The 14,098-nt window shown below is 41.9% G+C and overlaps 1 protein-coding gene and 1 long non-coding RNA gene across 15 annotated transcripts in view; one reads left to right on the forward strand and one right to left on the reverse strand.

Annotated features, from left to right (window-relative positions):
- The window catches only part of TPP2 (tripeptidyl peptidase 2), a 71,294-nt gene extending 65,327 nt beyond the window's left edge, over positions 1-5,967 (reverse strand). For 3 of the 5 annotated variants that reach the window (XM_026493568.4, XM_044381934.3, XM_044381933.3), the window contains exon 1: positions 5,712-5,967. In XM_026493568.4, coding sequence (XP_026349353.1) covers positions 5,712-5,876 — 165 coding nt within the window. In that variant the 5' untranslated portion in view covers positions 5,877-5,967. The remainder of the gene's footprint in view (positions 1-5,711) is intronic. The other 2 variants (XM_026493567.4, XM_048215538.2) reach the window with 1 other exon arrangement.
- An 84-nt stretch (positions 5,968-6,051) lies between these two features.
- LOC113251513 (uncharacterized) overlaps positions 6,052-14,098 on the forward strand; it is a 102,319-nt gene continuing 94,272 nt past the window's right edge. For 6 of the 10 annotated variants that reach the window (XR_006408903.3, XR_008957564.1, XR_006408902.3 and 3 more), the window contains exons 1-2: positions 6,070-6,262; positions 8,924-9,049. This is a non-coding gene — a long non-coding RNA (uncharacterized LOC113251513). Of the gene's footprint in view, positions 6,263-8,923; positions 9,050-14,098 lie in introns of all 10 variants that reach the window. The other 4 variants (XR_007188936.2, XR_007188935.2, XR_008957563.1 and 1 more) reach the window with 3 other exon arrangements.

Consider the following 14,098-nt stretch of genomic DNA (forward strand, 5'->3'; position numbering starts at 1 on the left):
TCCTCTGTCCCTTCAGCTGTTCCACAGACATCCCAATCTCATCTTTCAGTTTTCTACTAAAATGTCACCTCTTCAGAAAGGCCTCCCAGATGACCTCTTCTGTAGCTGCCATCCTAAACCTGAATCTTATTCTTCCTCACTGTACCTTGTTTCCTTCACAGAATTTGTAATTATACAGCTAGCTGATTCCTGATCTATTTCCACTATTAGAAGATAAGCTCTATTAAGGGGAAGGGCTATGTCTATTTTACTCACCAAATTCCCCCAAACCTAGCAGTGCCTAGTTGGTGCTCAATACATATTTAATGACTGAATGATCTGACACTAATTTACTCAGCATTAAGAATGGTCTTCCTAAGGCATGGTTTCTTGGCCAGTCAACAAATTTTCATTTGGGCCATGATGACTGCTATAGGTAACAACAGTATTGTATTTTCATACTGCTTTTGTTGGAAAAATAATTTCTGGGCTCTTTCTGGGCTAGCTTTGCAAAGGGAATATCTAGCATTCAAGATACATATACTGAGTTATTAGTAGGAAATCAGGCATGGAGACACAAAGAATGAAAAAAGAAGACCCCCTACCCTCAAGGAAAAAAAAAAAAGCAATGTAAAAAATGCCAAGAGTGTCACAAAAGCACAAGGTCTTCCAACTTCTTTTCCACCTGGAGAACTCACACTCTAAGATCAAGCTTAGTGTCCCTTTCTGTGTCTTCCCAGGCATCGCTTCCTTCCACCCCTACCCCCCAACTGCAGTGTCCTCAAAGCTCTGCAGTTAAGGGTTACCCAAGGGGGAAAGGGGAAAGTCACCATGTGGAGGAAACAAAGGCACACATGTTTTTCTTTATGAGGCAGAAGCAAAGGGGTTCTTGATGCACCCCAAATCTTATTCCAATAACACTGCCATAGAAGCACCAGGGGCCATAAAGGCCTTCCAGGCACAGCTGTTTTTTGTTGTTTTTGTTTTTAACGTATAGTAATTTTTAAGCTGGATGTCTAAACTCGTAACAAAACAAGTAATATACTCAGGAGGCTCAAAATCAAAAAATTATTGTGGAAGTCGTACCAAACTCTGATAAGATTATGACACAAAAATCAGTTACTGATTTTGAAGGGATTGGCTAAATAAATATCTTTTGAAATAAAATAACGAAGGAAAATGTAAGAAAATCTACCAAAATAAAAAATGGAAACAAGAGGAAGATAATACTCCCCTATAAAATTAAAACTAGCTAAATCATGTACTAAGAATTTAAGAAAACAACTGATTTTAAAAAGTATTCCAAATAAGTACGTAATCTGAAAGCTAGGCTATAACACTAAGAACACAATCACCTATCTTTATCTTCTCATTCAATGAGCAAACAACTTCAGTGACTTGAGATCAAGAATCACAAGAGATCACTAACAAGCCAGACATAGATCCCTCTCATTAGAAACCTCATTATCAGTGCGGGAGCAAAGGAAGAAAGCCTAACGGGATTTAGTGACTTATTTACTATCTACTATTGCCACAAGCTTTACTTATTACCATCTCTCTTACATTAAAAATTCTTATATATGCAATTTTCTGTCCCTGTACCTCTTTCTTCACCATTAGGTAAAGGCAATCACTCCATTGGAGACAGTAAGACAGAGGAGGGAATTTGGGGTTAGGAAGAAGAGGTTTTGAAAAAGGCAAACCAGCTGAGGATTTTACAATGGAGTTTTGGGAGAAGAAGGAAACTGAACCGCTACCATCAGAACGAAATCCCTCATCTTGGCAGGGGCGGGAGGTGGGTGGTGTATTATAAGGGAAAGAGGGACTGAACCACTACCAGAGTGGTGAGTAGAGCTAAGGTAGTAATACAGCCCATGTACGGGGGTGGAGGACTGAGAAGTGCTTACATAGCTATACTGGCTGGACAAAACAGAAATTGCCCAAAGGTTGTCCCCAGATGTCAAGAATCTCAAGATCGTGAGTTACTCTGTGTCTCTACTGAGTTGATGATGGTCAGGGAGCTGATGAGGGCTGTGAGATAGTCATTAAACATTAGAGGATCAAAGAAAGGGGGGAGGGTAGTTGCAAATTATCCTAAACAAAACAAAGTGAATGTATAAGTATTTATTTGAAAATATTCTTTTAAGGGAAGGTATTTCATAGGCAAATACTATTGAATGACTATTATTTTGAGAATAATAGTCTGTCATCAGAGTCTGTCTGATGAATGAATCAGACAGGCTCTGCTTTCAGAAAGCTTACAATCCAGGTGGAAAACAAATTAGTGAAGCGATAACTCCAACATAGGACAATAAATAAAAAAGGTTAAGGACAGTATCTATGAAAGCATATAGAACATAAAACCCAGCTTGGGGGAATTCAGGAAGACTAACTGAAAGAAAGATAATAAAAATTAAAATCAACTAAATAGCACCCAATATTAGCAACCAATTATATAGCTACAATAATTTACTTACTGTACTCTATTATTTTACTAAACGTAAAAACAGAAAAATTTTTATAGAATCACTTGTCACCTTCTTTCCCAAACCATTTTTTCTCCATGAGGAAATTACATACACTGTGCACACATACACATTTTTTTCCATTCAGCAAAAATATTTAATGTTATAAGTACATTTCATACAAAATAAATCTGGATATATGCTGTCAAAGAATTTTAACTTATGCAGGAAAAAAGGTTATGTAAACAAAAATATTAAAATGAAATATTTTAGGTGCTATGGGGGGGGTCGGAACACATTGCTATGAGAGCAAAAAAGAAAAAAAGCACCCAAATAACTGCTGGCAAGAATTGGGCCTTATTCATCTTGAACCCTCAGGTCCTAACACAGTGGTGGGCACACACATGTAAATATATGCTGGGGGTGTGAATTAAATCAGTAGATATCCCAAAAGCTAACAGGGTCAAGACCCAGGTGGGTCTTTAAGGATTAAGCAGGAGTTTACAGGTGATGGTGGAAGGCTTGCAGGCAGATTAACTTATATGTTGAGGAAAGGCCTGAAATGTGGGTGAGTGGAAGCAAAGGGTTAACAGTGGGGTGGACAGAAGTTGGGAGGGGAAAGTGAAAACCAAGGCACCATGAAGAGGTCAAGCTGGATGGTGAAGGGCTACACAAAATGCAAATTTTGGAATTTTTACGCAAAGGCAACTAGGACGTCAAAATATAAAAAGTTTTGCTTTGTATTAAATAAGGGTGTTACAGAAGGTGTTTCTTTTTTTTAGGAAAATAATTTGGCAATGTGAAGGATGGAGCAAAGAGAAGATTTGTGGCAGGGAACCAACTGGCTACTGCACATTCTTTCCAATCCAAGTCCCACTCTGGCCTTGAAGCCAGCTCTCATTCCACCCCCCACCCCACCCCCGTCCTGCCCCCAACCTTGGGTGACACTTGCAGGAGGACATCTTTTAACTCAACCCTAGGCACCTTGGAGGTGCCTGGATATTTGCTGAGGAAAGATGTAATCATTTATGTACTGATTACTCCCCTCATGCTATCCACCCTCTACTTTAAACAACTCCAGGCAGCTGTCACAAAAGAGTACTGGGCCCAAAGCAGTCACGGAAGAATGACACCCCACTGCCTTCTCCAAAGTGTTCGTTTGTGCCTCGAGTCCTCTATGCAGACCCATCTAGCTTTCCAAACATCCACTTTGGCCTCCTCTTCTTTTTTCATTCTTTCCTTCCCTTTTATTTCTATCTACCTTCTTATCTTAATAATGTATACAGAGATCTATAAAAGACATTTGCTTAAGTGGGAAAAAAAACCTTTAAAAATTTCCTCACATGTGCAAGCCATCTTACTGAATTTCTTTTAACTGGCCATATTTATGTCAATATTTCCATTAAAGTTGTTATAAGAGTTATATTTTCATTTTATTTCAATATCTTACTGCTTGAACACTTGTTATTACATGCAAATACCTAATGCATATTTATCCTTCAGTTAATTTAAATCCCAGCATAAACTCCTTCTAAATAAACCTGCTTAAAAAAAAAAAATTAGTGTTTACTTAACACTTTTCTTGAGCACTTTAAATAAAGTCACATGTAAATAATCTTCTTAATCAATTTTCATAGCAACACTGAGGATGAAAACTGCCATTACTTTACAGAGAGTAATGGAACAATATGATAAGCAGATTGTGAAGTTCTACAAAAGCATTTTTACTGAGACAGTACTCCTCCCGATCCTTTTATTATCCTGACAAAAGAACCAGTAAACACTTACCCCAGCTGTTCTCCTCCCACTTATCCCTATAAAAAGTAAACATACACTACAACAGAATGGAAACCATTACTACTCTGTAATAAAGCCTCAATGAGGTGATAGCTGTCACTGGTGTAAGTCTTCAGAGTTATTAATACAACTGTACCACTAGAGCTACCAGCAAGGAACACATCACTTGCTATTCTGATTCACCAAAGCTTCCTGGCACTGCCAGCCTGAGGTGTGTTGTACTCCAGGGTGCTGCTCAAGAATTAACAGGAGGAAGCAAGATTCCTAGAGGGATTCTATACAGTCAGCCAGACTGGTTCCCCCTCTTCCCCCAGCATGACACCCCACCTCCGAAAATGCTACCTCAATTATTAGAAAGCACAATAAAGGATCCAAAGGCCAGAGGGTACTTGGGGGAGGAAGAGAATTATCAAACTTCAGCGTTTAGTGTAGAAAGGAGGGTAAGATACACAGATGAAGGACTGACAAAAGGGAGAGAGCAGCATATGATAGGATTAGCCAGATTACATCTTTAAGAGAGGGATCTTCAACAACAGGGATATTTTATGACTGTATTTCAGTAAAAGGCTAAGGCTAAATTTATAAAAGTCAAACTTTGAATACTTAGAATACTTTTAATCAAGAGACACATTTTTTTTAAAGTTACCTTTTGATGTGGTATTTTAAAAATTTCAAAGGTGCTAAGGCAAAATTAAGTAATTTTTTAAAATCGTAATTAAAGTATATTGTCTTACACTTTGATGCTAAAAAAAAATACAGAAGCCTAATTTAATAAAGCCTGAAGAGTCCTCAAAAACAAATAAAATTAGGTTCTTAAGTAAAACAAAGACTAAGCCATGCGTTTCAACGACCCTAAACAAGTACGTTGCAGAAGATGGTTTAAAAATAGAACACATAAAACTACCAGAGGAAACAATTCCGGAAGTTGACCGAGTTATCTTCTTGAAACCCGGCTTTCATGTGAAAGACAAACAATTCTCCTCAAAACCAAATCTCCGAACGACAGCAATAAAAATGAGGTTCTGATAGGTCATTTGCCCCTTTTCTGTTTCCTCCCCACCCCCATCCCCACCAATAATAAAAACTGTAAAATCCCCGTTTGAAAACAGCAGGCACGGGCCAGTGCCCGAGACACGAGGGACCTGCGGGGGAAGGCGGCGTGGTGGGAAGGGGCCCCAGGGCCCGGGCCTGGCAACACCTGGGCAGGAAGGGGATTCCTGGGCGAAAGGCGGACCCAGGCGACCCGGCCAGCCGCGCCAGACACGCCGCTTTTGTCTGGGCCGGGATGACGGCCCAACCCGAGCCCCCCGACCGCCCTGCCCTCCGCCTCCTCCCGGTGCCCGCTCCCGCTCGGCCGCAGAGCGGGATTCGGCCTGCGGGGCTCCGAGGCTGCGTCCCCTCCGCGTCCCCAGCCGGCCCGCCGCCCCGCCGCCCGCGCCCCCGCGCCCGGGCCCTCGGCGGCTGGCGCACCTGCATGCCCGGAGCCCCCGGGTCGACCCCCGTGTCCAGGACGGCGATGAGCACCCCCCGCCCGTCATACTCCGGGTAGCGACAGAGGAAGGAGGCGGCCCCGGTCTCTTTCTTGGGCAGGAGGCCGTGGAAAGGGAAGGGCTCCTCGGCCGCAGCGGTGGCCATGGACGCAGGCTGGAGGACGAGGAAGAGGCAAACTGCCAGGCTGCGCGTGGACGAGCGGCGCGAGGACACCCGGGCAGCCGCGGGCCTGGGCGGGGGCGAGGGGCGGGGCCGGACGCCAACCAATCCCGGCCCGCCAGGGGGAGTCGGCCAGTCACGTACCGCTACGTAAGCCAAAGGCGCCGCTCTCAGGAGCTGGGCAGGAGCCGGGCAGGAGTCGGGCAGGAGTGTTGCCCGGGCCGCAGTGAAGGAGGCGGAGTCTGAATATCCTGGTGGAGATTTTGGTTCCCCAACCTGGGGGTCTTAAAGAGACCGACTCTTGGGATTCTTAGGAGAGGACCGGGCTCCGAGTGAGGGGTCCGTGTATCCCGGGCGAGTCACTCTTCGAGGTACGGGGAAGGAAAGGAGCCGCCAGCCTGGAGTAGCTGGAACTCGCCCGGGGCAAGTGATGGTTTCCGAACTTGAAGCTGTGGACGAAAGTTTTGGGTCAGCTGCTGCAGGAGCCCCACCTGACCCGAGGAAAGGGAGGCGACTCTCGAACGCTAAACCCCCTGGAGTCGTGGGATACCGGCGATTTGCCCGGACGTAGATTTTTGAAAGAGTTTTTTGAGTCAGTGGTGTAGGGTTTGGGTTTCCCTGCCTGGTCTTCCTGTGTACCCCTTTGCTCGCGGCCAGGCCTGGGAGGGGTAGGGTGGGGATAGACCAGAGCTTCAGGCAACAGGAAGTGGGTTCTTGGGCGTTCAGTTGGCCTCGTAGGCAGTAACAAAGTAGGAGGCTGAAGTGGGCCCCTCCTATTCTCATTGCTTACTTATCTTTGACTTCCGAGATTTCTAAAAAACATTTTTTTGCCCTTTAAATGGAAGTTCCTGGTTGTTCCTTTAAGGTCCACTCAATTATCGAGCCATAATTTGCAGTTCTTCCGATTCACAGTGACTATCAATTGCTCCATGCAGCCCTAGTGGTTCTTCAATGATCTATATATTTATATTGACGCTTGAGTAATCCTTAGCCTTTTCGTCTGTGCCAAAGACTCTGGGCAATCTGGTGGAGTTTAGGGACCCCTTCTCAGCAGTGTTTTTAAACGCATAAAATGAAATATGTAGGATTACAAAGGAAATTATGTTGACATACAAATATCAAAAATATTAAAACTAACTTGGTTATATAGCAGTAGTTTTATATGTGTGTGTATATAGTTATAAGATATGTACTTCCTTGTATGAAATAACAGGAAGTAGCACAGTAAGCGAATAAGCTCCCATAATTTCAAAATGATGATGAGCATAAGTGGTATTTTGAGATATCTGAGATAACTGTCTTATGATAAGAAACTGATTTGTATTGGTGAGAAAGTAACAATAACTGCTAATACTACTCTGGTTATTGCCTGCATCTATAATTGAAGAAAACAAATTTAAGAGGTTAGTAAATAAGGATAATATTTTTTTCCTTTTTCCTACACAAGTTTTTGAAACCCTTAGATTCTATCATGGACCCCAGATTTAGAATGCCTGATGCAAAGGGAAGCCCTATGTGTGCCAGTGTCCAATCCACAGGATTTAGGAAATCCTCCCTGCACTCCCAGAAATGACTATAATGTCTGTGTGATTGTTTTAGTGATTACTTGACCGTTGATTGATTTCATAAGTCTTAGAGAACTCTGTTCTCTTTAATGGAGAGGAAAAGGAGACTAGTCAATGCTTTCCTTCCTATTCCCAATTGTGTTTATGTTGCCTCTAGAGAAGAACAAATTAATAGGAAAGAAAAGAGACAAACCCTAAGAAGATAACCAATGTAGAGCATATAGTGACAGAATGAAATAGCTCCCAGTTTAGAATGAACCGTAGCCTAGTCATGTCATTTTACAAATGAAAAAAGCTGGACAGGTTAACTGACTGCAGTGAGTTACAGAAAGAGTTCATCATTGAGCACCAGGGCGGCTTAGTCAGTGGAGCGTCCTATTCTTGATTTCAGCTTGGGTCATGATCTCAGGGTCATGAGATTGAGCCCCGCTTGGGACTCCACGCTCAGTGTGGAGTCTGCTTGAGATTCTCTCTCTCCCTCTGCCCCTTCCCCTGCTCACTCGCGGCTCTCTCTCTGAAATAAATTTTAAAAATCTTAAAAAACAAACAAACAAAGAAAACCCCCAAAAGTTCATGAAAAAGCTGGCTTTCTGTTCTCACAGTCCCCAGTATTTTCTACCCTATCACACTGTGCTGTAGCACCCATCAAATGGATGGGGAATGAACTGTTCCTTATGAAATGGCATTAGGCTCCTGTGACAGTGTTCTTTAAATTTTTTTTTCTTATGGATCCCATAAAAATGTTTTAGAAAAATTATGTATCCTCTTGTACAGTTTAAGATGTTGGAAATTTGTCATAAGTTTAAGAAATTATGAAGAATGTAATATCTGGCATGTTAAAATTTTGGCATTCTTTAATGACACTTTTCCATTACCCACTTAAACATATCCAGTTGAATGTTACTCTTTGTTACCTACCAGTATCTGTTTATAAAATATCTGAACATATTCAGAGTCATATTCAAAACATATATTTACCTAAGCTGTATGCCCAACATGGTCTTGAACTCACCACCCTGAGAGTAAGAGTCAGTCACAAGCTCTACTGACTGAGCCAGTCAGGTGCCCCCAAAACATATTTAAAATCAGTCACTTTACATCACTCTTTCTTGAAAGTTTATTTCCATTCTATACTGAGTGTTCTCCTAATGAAATCTATATTTATAATGGAAAGTCATTGATCATTTATGATCTATAACAAAAATGTGTGTTAATATTTAATTTAGAAAATTTTCCTGGGATGAAAGTGTTAAAATTTTTCTTTTAGGTTACCTTTTAATTATTAGAAAGTTGATCAAAACACTGTGGGTAAATCTTAAACTTAAATTACAAATTACAGAACAGAAAGAAAAAAAGTTACTTAAAATGTGGCTTTTATAAAGACGCATGAGATGCATGTTATTGGGCTTTGATTAAAGATAGTTTTACTGACAATATTCCAAATTGTCCCTTTATTTGATGCCCCAGAAGCTAGTTCATCGGCAGACGGTGGACACTAGTACGATGCCCTTTGTGCCAGAAAGTGGGAGACCCAGATGTGTCAGGTGCAAAGGAGAGTAGGCATATCCTTCCACCACACATGTCTTCAGGCAGGTAAGTTTAGAAAAGAGTAGATATGACATTAAATGTGCGGATAGTGATCGTGTTGAAATTATCTGTGACTTTGTACCACAGTTATAACCACTATTTCATATAACCCCTGAAATCACTTTAACTCATAATGAAGTCCTTTATTCTGTCTTCAAACCACAGTATTCACGCTCTGTGTTTACATTCTTCCCCCTTTGATTTAATGACATTCTCAGCTAAAAGGAATCTTTCAACACTGAGTCAGTTTGCAAAACTTGACAAACAGCTTGACAGTTCTTTGGATATGGGAAGGAAACAAGTAGAGGATACTTGGAGGGAACAATGAAGACACAGATAAATAAAACAGGGCTTAGGAATGGGAGGAGGAGGAGGAGGAGGAGGAGGAGGAGGAGGGGGTGGGGGAGGAGGAGGAGGAGGGGGAGGGGAGGAGGAGGAGGAGGGGGAGGAGGAGGAGGAGGGGGAGGATAGGACCCAATGGGGTCAGACAAAGGCGTCACCTACCCTATCGGGGCAAAGTACTAGGCGGGACACATGAAACCCTCCCACACAGCATTGTTCAAAGCTCGAAATACTGAGCCAGGTGTTCTTGATGTCTACCTCCCTTTCCATCACCTGCCCATTTGGGGACGCAAGCCAATGCAAAGGGGCCACGAGAGGCAATAGCTTCCCACGAGTCACTTCTTTGCAACTATTGTGGCACCACATCATTTAGAGAATATTTTTTAACTGAGTTTCCAAAACTGTGTAGAGATTTTGAAAGCATCCACCTCGTCCCAGCTGCTGGGTTTTGAAATCCTGTGCGACATGTGCCATGAGGCTGCTGCTCCCAGCGGCCCAAACTTGGAGTGCCAGAAAAACATGTCAGATTTAGGATTCCAATGAAAGGCTAATCCTAATGAGGATCCTGAATATCCTGACTTGAGCAAGAGAGGCAGAGAATATGCTAGTAAATCACTTAGAAGTTAAGGGAGTTTGTCCTCTAGGACTAGTTCTGCCACTAATTAGCTTCATGACTTTTAACAAGACCGCAGGGTCCTCAACTACAAATCTGGGGGGTTTATCAGAACTAAATGGGAAAAATATCTCCCACAGTGGCGATCAATTGTTGCTGTTAGTACAGTGTAGCTGGTACATGGTAGAGATTCAGTGCATCAGGGCTGGCCATCTCATTTGGTGTCCTACTCCCTAAAGTTTGGATTTAGATAGAGTAGACAAAGTGATTTTTTTCAAAGGATTATTTAGTTTGCAAAAAAAAAAAAAAATCAATTTAGCATATAGTAAAACCTGAAAGCCTGTTTCCTTGAGATAAAGAGATCAAACAGTTTGTGAATTTGTGAAACATGATGTGGACAGATAAGTTTTTACTATTTCTAGGACTTAATTTCTTAAAAATACGTCTCCAATCTTGTTGAACTATTCCTTTTCCTTTAATAAGAGAATACACATGGAGAACAGTTTATAATAATCTCTGTGTGTGTGTGTGTGTGTGTGTGTGTGCCCACATATAATGGGGCGGTAGCCTTTTGAGTTGCCAAATTGATAATGCTCTGAAGTCTTCTGAAACTGACTAAAATCTTCTGGGGAAAAAATTTCCAATAAATCATAAAGCATGTTTAGCTCTTCTGGGCTAGCTTTGGGGAATATAAAAGGCATCGAGAAGAAAGAAGGAAGAGGAGACTTTTTTAAAAATTAAAGTCTTTGTTAATTAACTGAGTTCCTAAAGATTTTGAATACATATTTGTTAGGTTAAGACAGTTTAACAGAAGTACATCATATGGATAATACATGCGTGCACACACACACACACACACACACACACACACATTCAAAGTCAGGAAGCAATTACCACGTGAAGATTGAAAGAAAAATTTCCTCAACAGGTGTCTCCAAACTGGTCCACTGATCTGAATCATCCAGTGCTCTTGTTTAAAATGGTGATTACCTGGTGTCTACCTCAAACTCATTGAGTCAGAATGTTTAGCGGGGGTACCCATGAGAATTTGTGTTTTTAACAAAGACCCAGGTGATTCTTCTCATCAGGGGTGTTTGGGAAACTACTCTTCTGTGCAGACTTCTAAGATAGCTCTGTGTACAGAAAATTAAAACTGAAAAGTTTCCTTAAGATGTTTATTTCATGGGGTAGGGTGCTAGTTAGAGATGTATTGCCTCTCAGGGTGAGACCCACCCTGCTCTGCCTTGCTTTGTGATAACAGGAACTGAGCCCCAGAAGTATGTCTCCCTTGCCGGTTGCCATAGTTTTAAGCTTTGCCAGATTTCTAGTTTGTCGTCTCCAAGTTAAGTCCTCCCATCTTCTTAAGAACCCACTAGGATTAGGATTTTCCCCCCACCTTTGAAACTGTACATTCAAGGACCTCCACCATGCTAACTGAAGGTAGATTCCTATCTTTTTACTTGACCATTATCTGCTGTATTCAACACAGCTGAATGCTGCATCGCCCTTGACAGACTTTGGTTTTCCAAAACAAAACTTTGCTTGGTTTTATCCTCCTTGCTTTCCCGCTTTACTGTGTGTCTCCTTTGCTGGATCCTCCTTTGTGCCTGACCTCTGGCTTAGAGATGCCTGACAGCTCAGTCTGTGGGTTTCTCCTTTCTATCTATCGCTGAACTCCCTTGATGATGAAATCTTGTGGCATGGCTTTCAATATCATCTGTTGGCTGAAGATTCCAAAATCTTAGTTGCCAGCTTGGCTCTTTCCCCTAAATTCCATCTGCCTGTTTGATACCTAACATCTGATACCTACTTGGTTATGGAATAGAAACATCAAAACTTTACATGCCCCTAAACTTAATTGCTGGTCTTCCCGGGCCCATTCTTCTCCCATTGATCCTCTTTTCATTACTGGAAGCATCATGCTTCTAGCTGCTTAGGTCAAAAATCTTGGGATCTCCCTTGTCTCCTCACTCTTCATCACGCATCCAGTTAAGCAGCAAACCCATTGGCTTTATCCTCCGGATGCACCCAGAATCTGATCCCTCTTATCATTTCCATTGCTAACTCCTTCATCCAAGCCAACAGGATGTTTTGTCCAGGTTACACAATAGCCTCCTCTATCATGATAGGCTAGATTACGCTATTGTCATTCTGCCTTCATCTGTTCAGGATGCTATGACAAAATAACAGAATACCAGAGACTGGGTGGCAAAGGGCTGGCTTTGGTACTGGCAATGGTTGCAGTGCTGGGGCAGTGGCATCACACTTATGGGCTGCTTAGGGCTCACCGAGAGGAGAATGTGCCACTATTGCCAGCGTGACTGTCCTCTAACCTGGCAGTCTAGCCATCCACAGACAATGCTGTACCCCGAGTAAGATGCTGTGCCTAAAACCAGACCACAGTACCTGGTATGTAGTAGGTGATCAGCAAATGGTAGTTATTACTAATGACAAAGTTAGAACTGAAACCCACACACCGCTTTCTGCCATCACTCCGTGGGGGGCATCCTAAACATCTCATTTAGAGCTGTTTAGAGGGTCAGACCTTTCGATAAATATTTGCAGAGCATCTACCATATGCAAATGTTCCATTAGACACAGCGGGGAGCACAACAGTCCCTGTCCTCAAGAAACTTCAGTTTCATGTTTCCTGCCATACGATGTCAGCAATCCGGGGCTGTGAACCAAATATACTGTTCAGCAAGGCAGGGTACTTTTCCTTCCTTTTGTCTCAGCCATTAGAAGGTTCTTTGTGCAACGGCTCTAGGAACAAACGGAAGCCGCTCTAGACAAGTTCCAGAGACGGGCTCAACTGTCTTAACAAATTTATAAGTGCACAGTACGGTATTGTTAACTCTAAGAACTACATCACGCAGCCCATCCCTGGAACACAGGCCTCTTGTATAGCTGTAACTTTATATCTATTGAACAATAGCTCCTCACACCCTCCTACACCATCTCGTAACCACCTTGCCACTGCTTCCTTCTCTACCTTTGACTATTTTAGTTGCCTCATATAAAGGGACGCATGCACTCATGCAGTATTTTTCTTTCTGGGGTTGACTTAATTCCCCTGGCATAGTATCTTCCAGGTCCATACAGGAGAATGGCAGAATTTCCTTCTTTTTTAAGATTGAATTATATTCCATTGTATGTATATATTACATTTTCTTTACCCGCTCATCTGTCAATGAACATTTTGGTTGTTTCCATATCTTAGCTGTTGTCAATAATGCTGCAGTGAACATGGGAGTGTACATATCTCTTTAAGAACCTGATCTTAGTTCTTTTGGATATATACCCAGAAGTGGGATTGCGGGGTCAGATGGTAGTTCTATTTTTAATCTTTTTGAGGAAACTCTGTACTTTTTCCCATAGTGGCTGCACCATTTAACATCTCCATCTGGGGAATGCAAACTTGTGCAGCCACTGTGGAAAACAATATGGAGGTCCCTCAAAAAATTAAACATAGAATTTCCATATGACACAGTAATTCCACTACTGGGTACTTACCAAAGAATACAAAAACACTAATTTGAAAAGAGATACGCACTCCTATATTTATTGCAGCATTATTTACACTAGCCAAAATATGGAAGCAATCCAAGTGCCCATTGATAGATGATTGGATAAAGAAGAAGTGGTATGCATATACAATAGAATATTGCTCAGCCATAAAAAGAATGAAATAATCTTGCCATTTGTAACAACATGGATAGATCTAGAGGGTATAGCGCTAATGAAATAAGTCAGAGAAAGGCAAATACCATATGATTTCACTCATGTGGAATTTAAGAAACAAAACAAACAAAAAAGAGACAAACAAAAAAGCCAGACTTAACTATAGAGAACAAACTGATGGTTCCCAGAGGAGAGGGCAGTGGGGGGGGGGCACAAGATGGGTGAAACAGGTGCAGGGGATTAAGAGTGCACTTGTCACGATGAGCACTGAATAACGTATAGAATTGTTTAATCACTATATTGTACACCTGGAACTAATATAACACTGTACGTTAATTATGCTGAATTTAGAAGAGTAAAAAAAATTCTGAGAAACAGAAGAGTATACACTGGCTCCAAATTCTCAACATCCTTGCCAA

This window comes from Ursus arctos, unplaced genomic scaffold, assembly GCF_023065955.2.
Source record: "Ursus arctos isolate Adak ecotype North America unplaced genomic scaffold, UrsArc2.0 scaffold_10, whole genome shotgun sequence".
NCBI classification, from domain to species: domain Eukaryota; kingdom Metazoa; phylum Chordata; class Mammalia; order Carnivora; family Ursidae; genus Ursus; species Ursus arctos.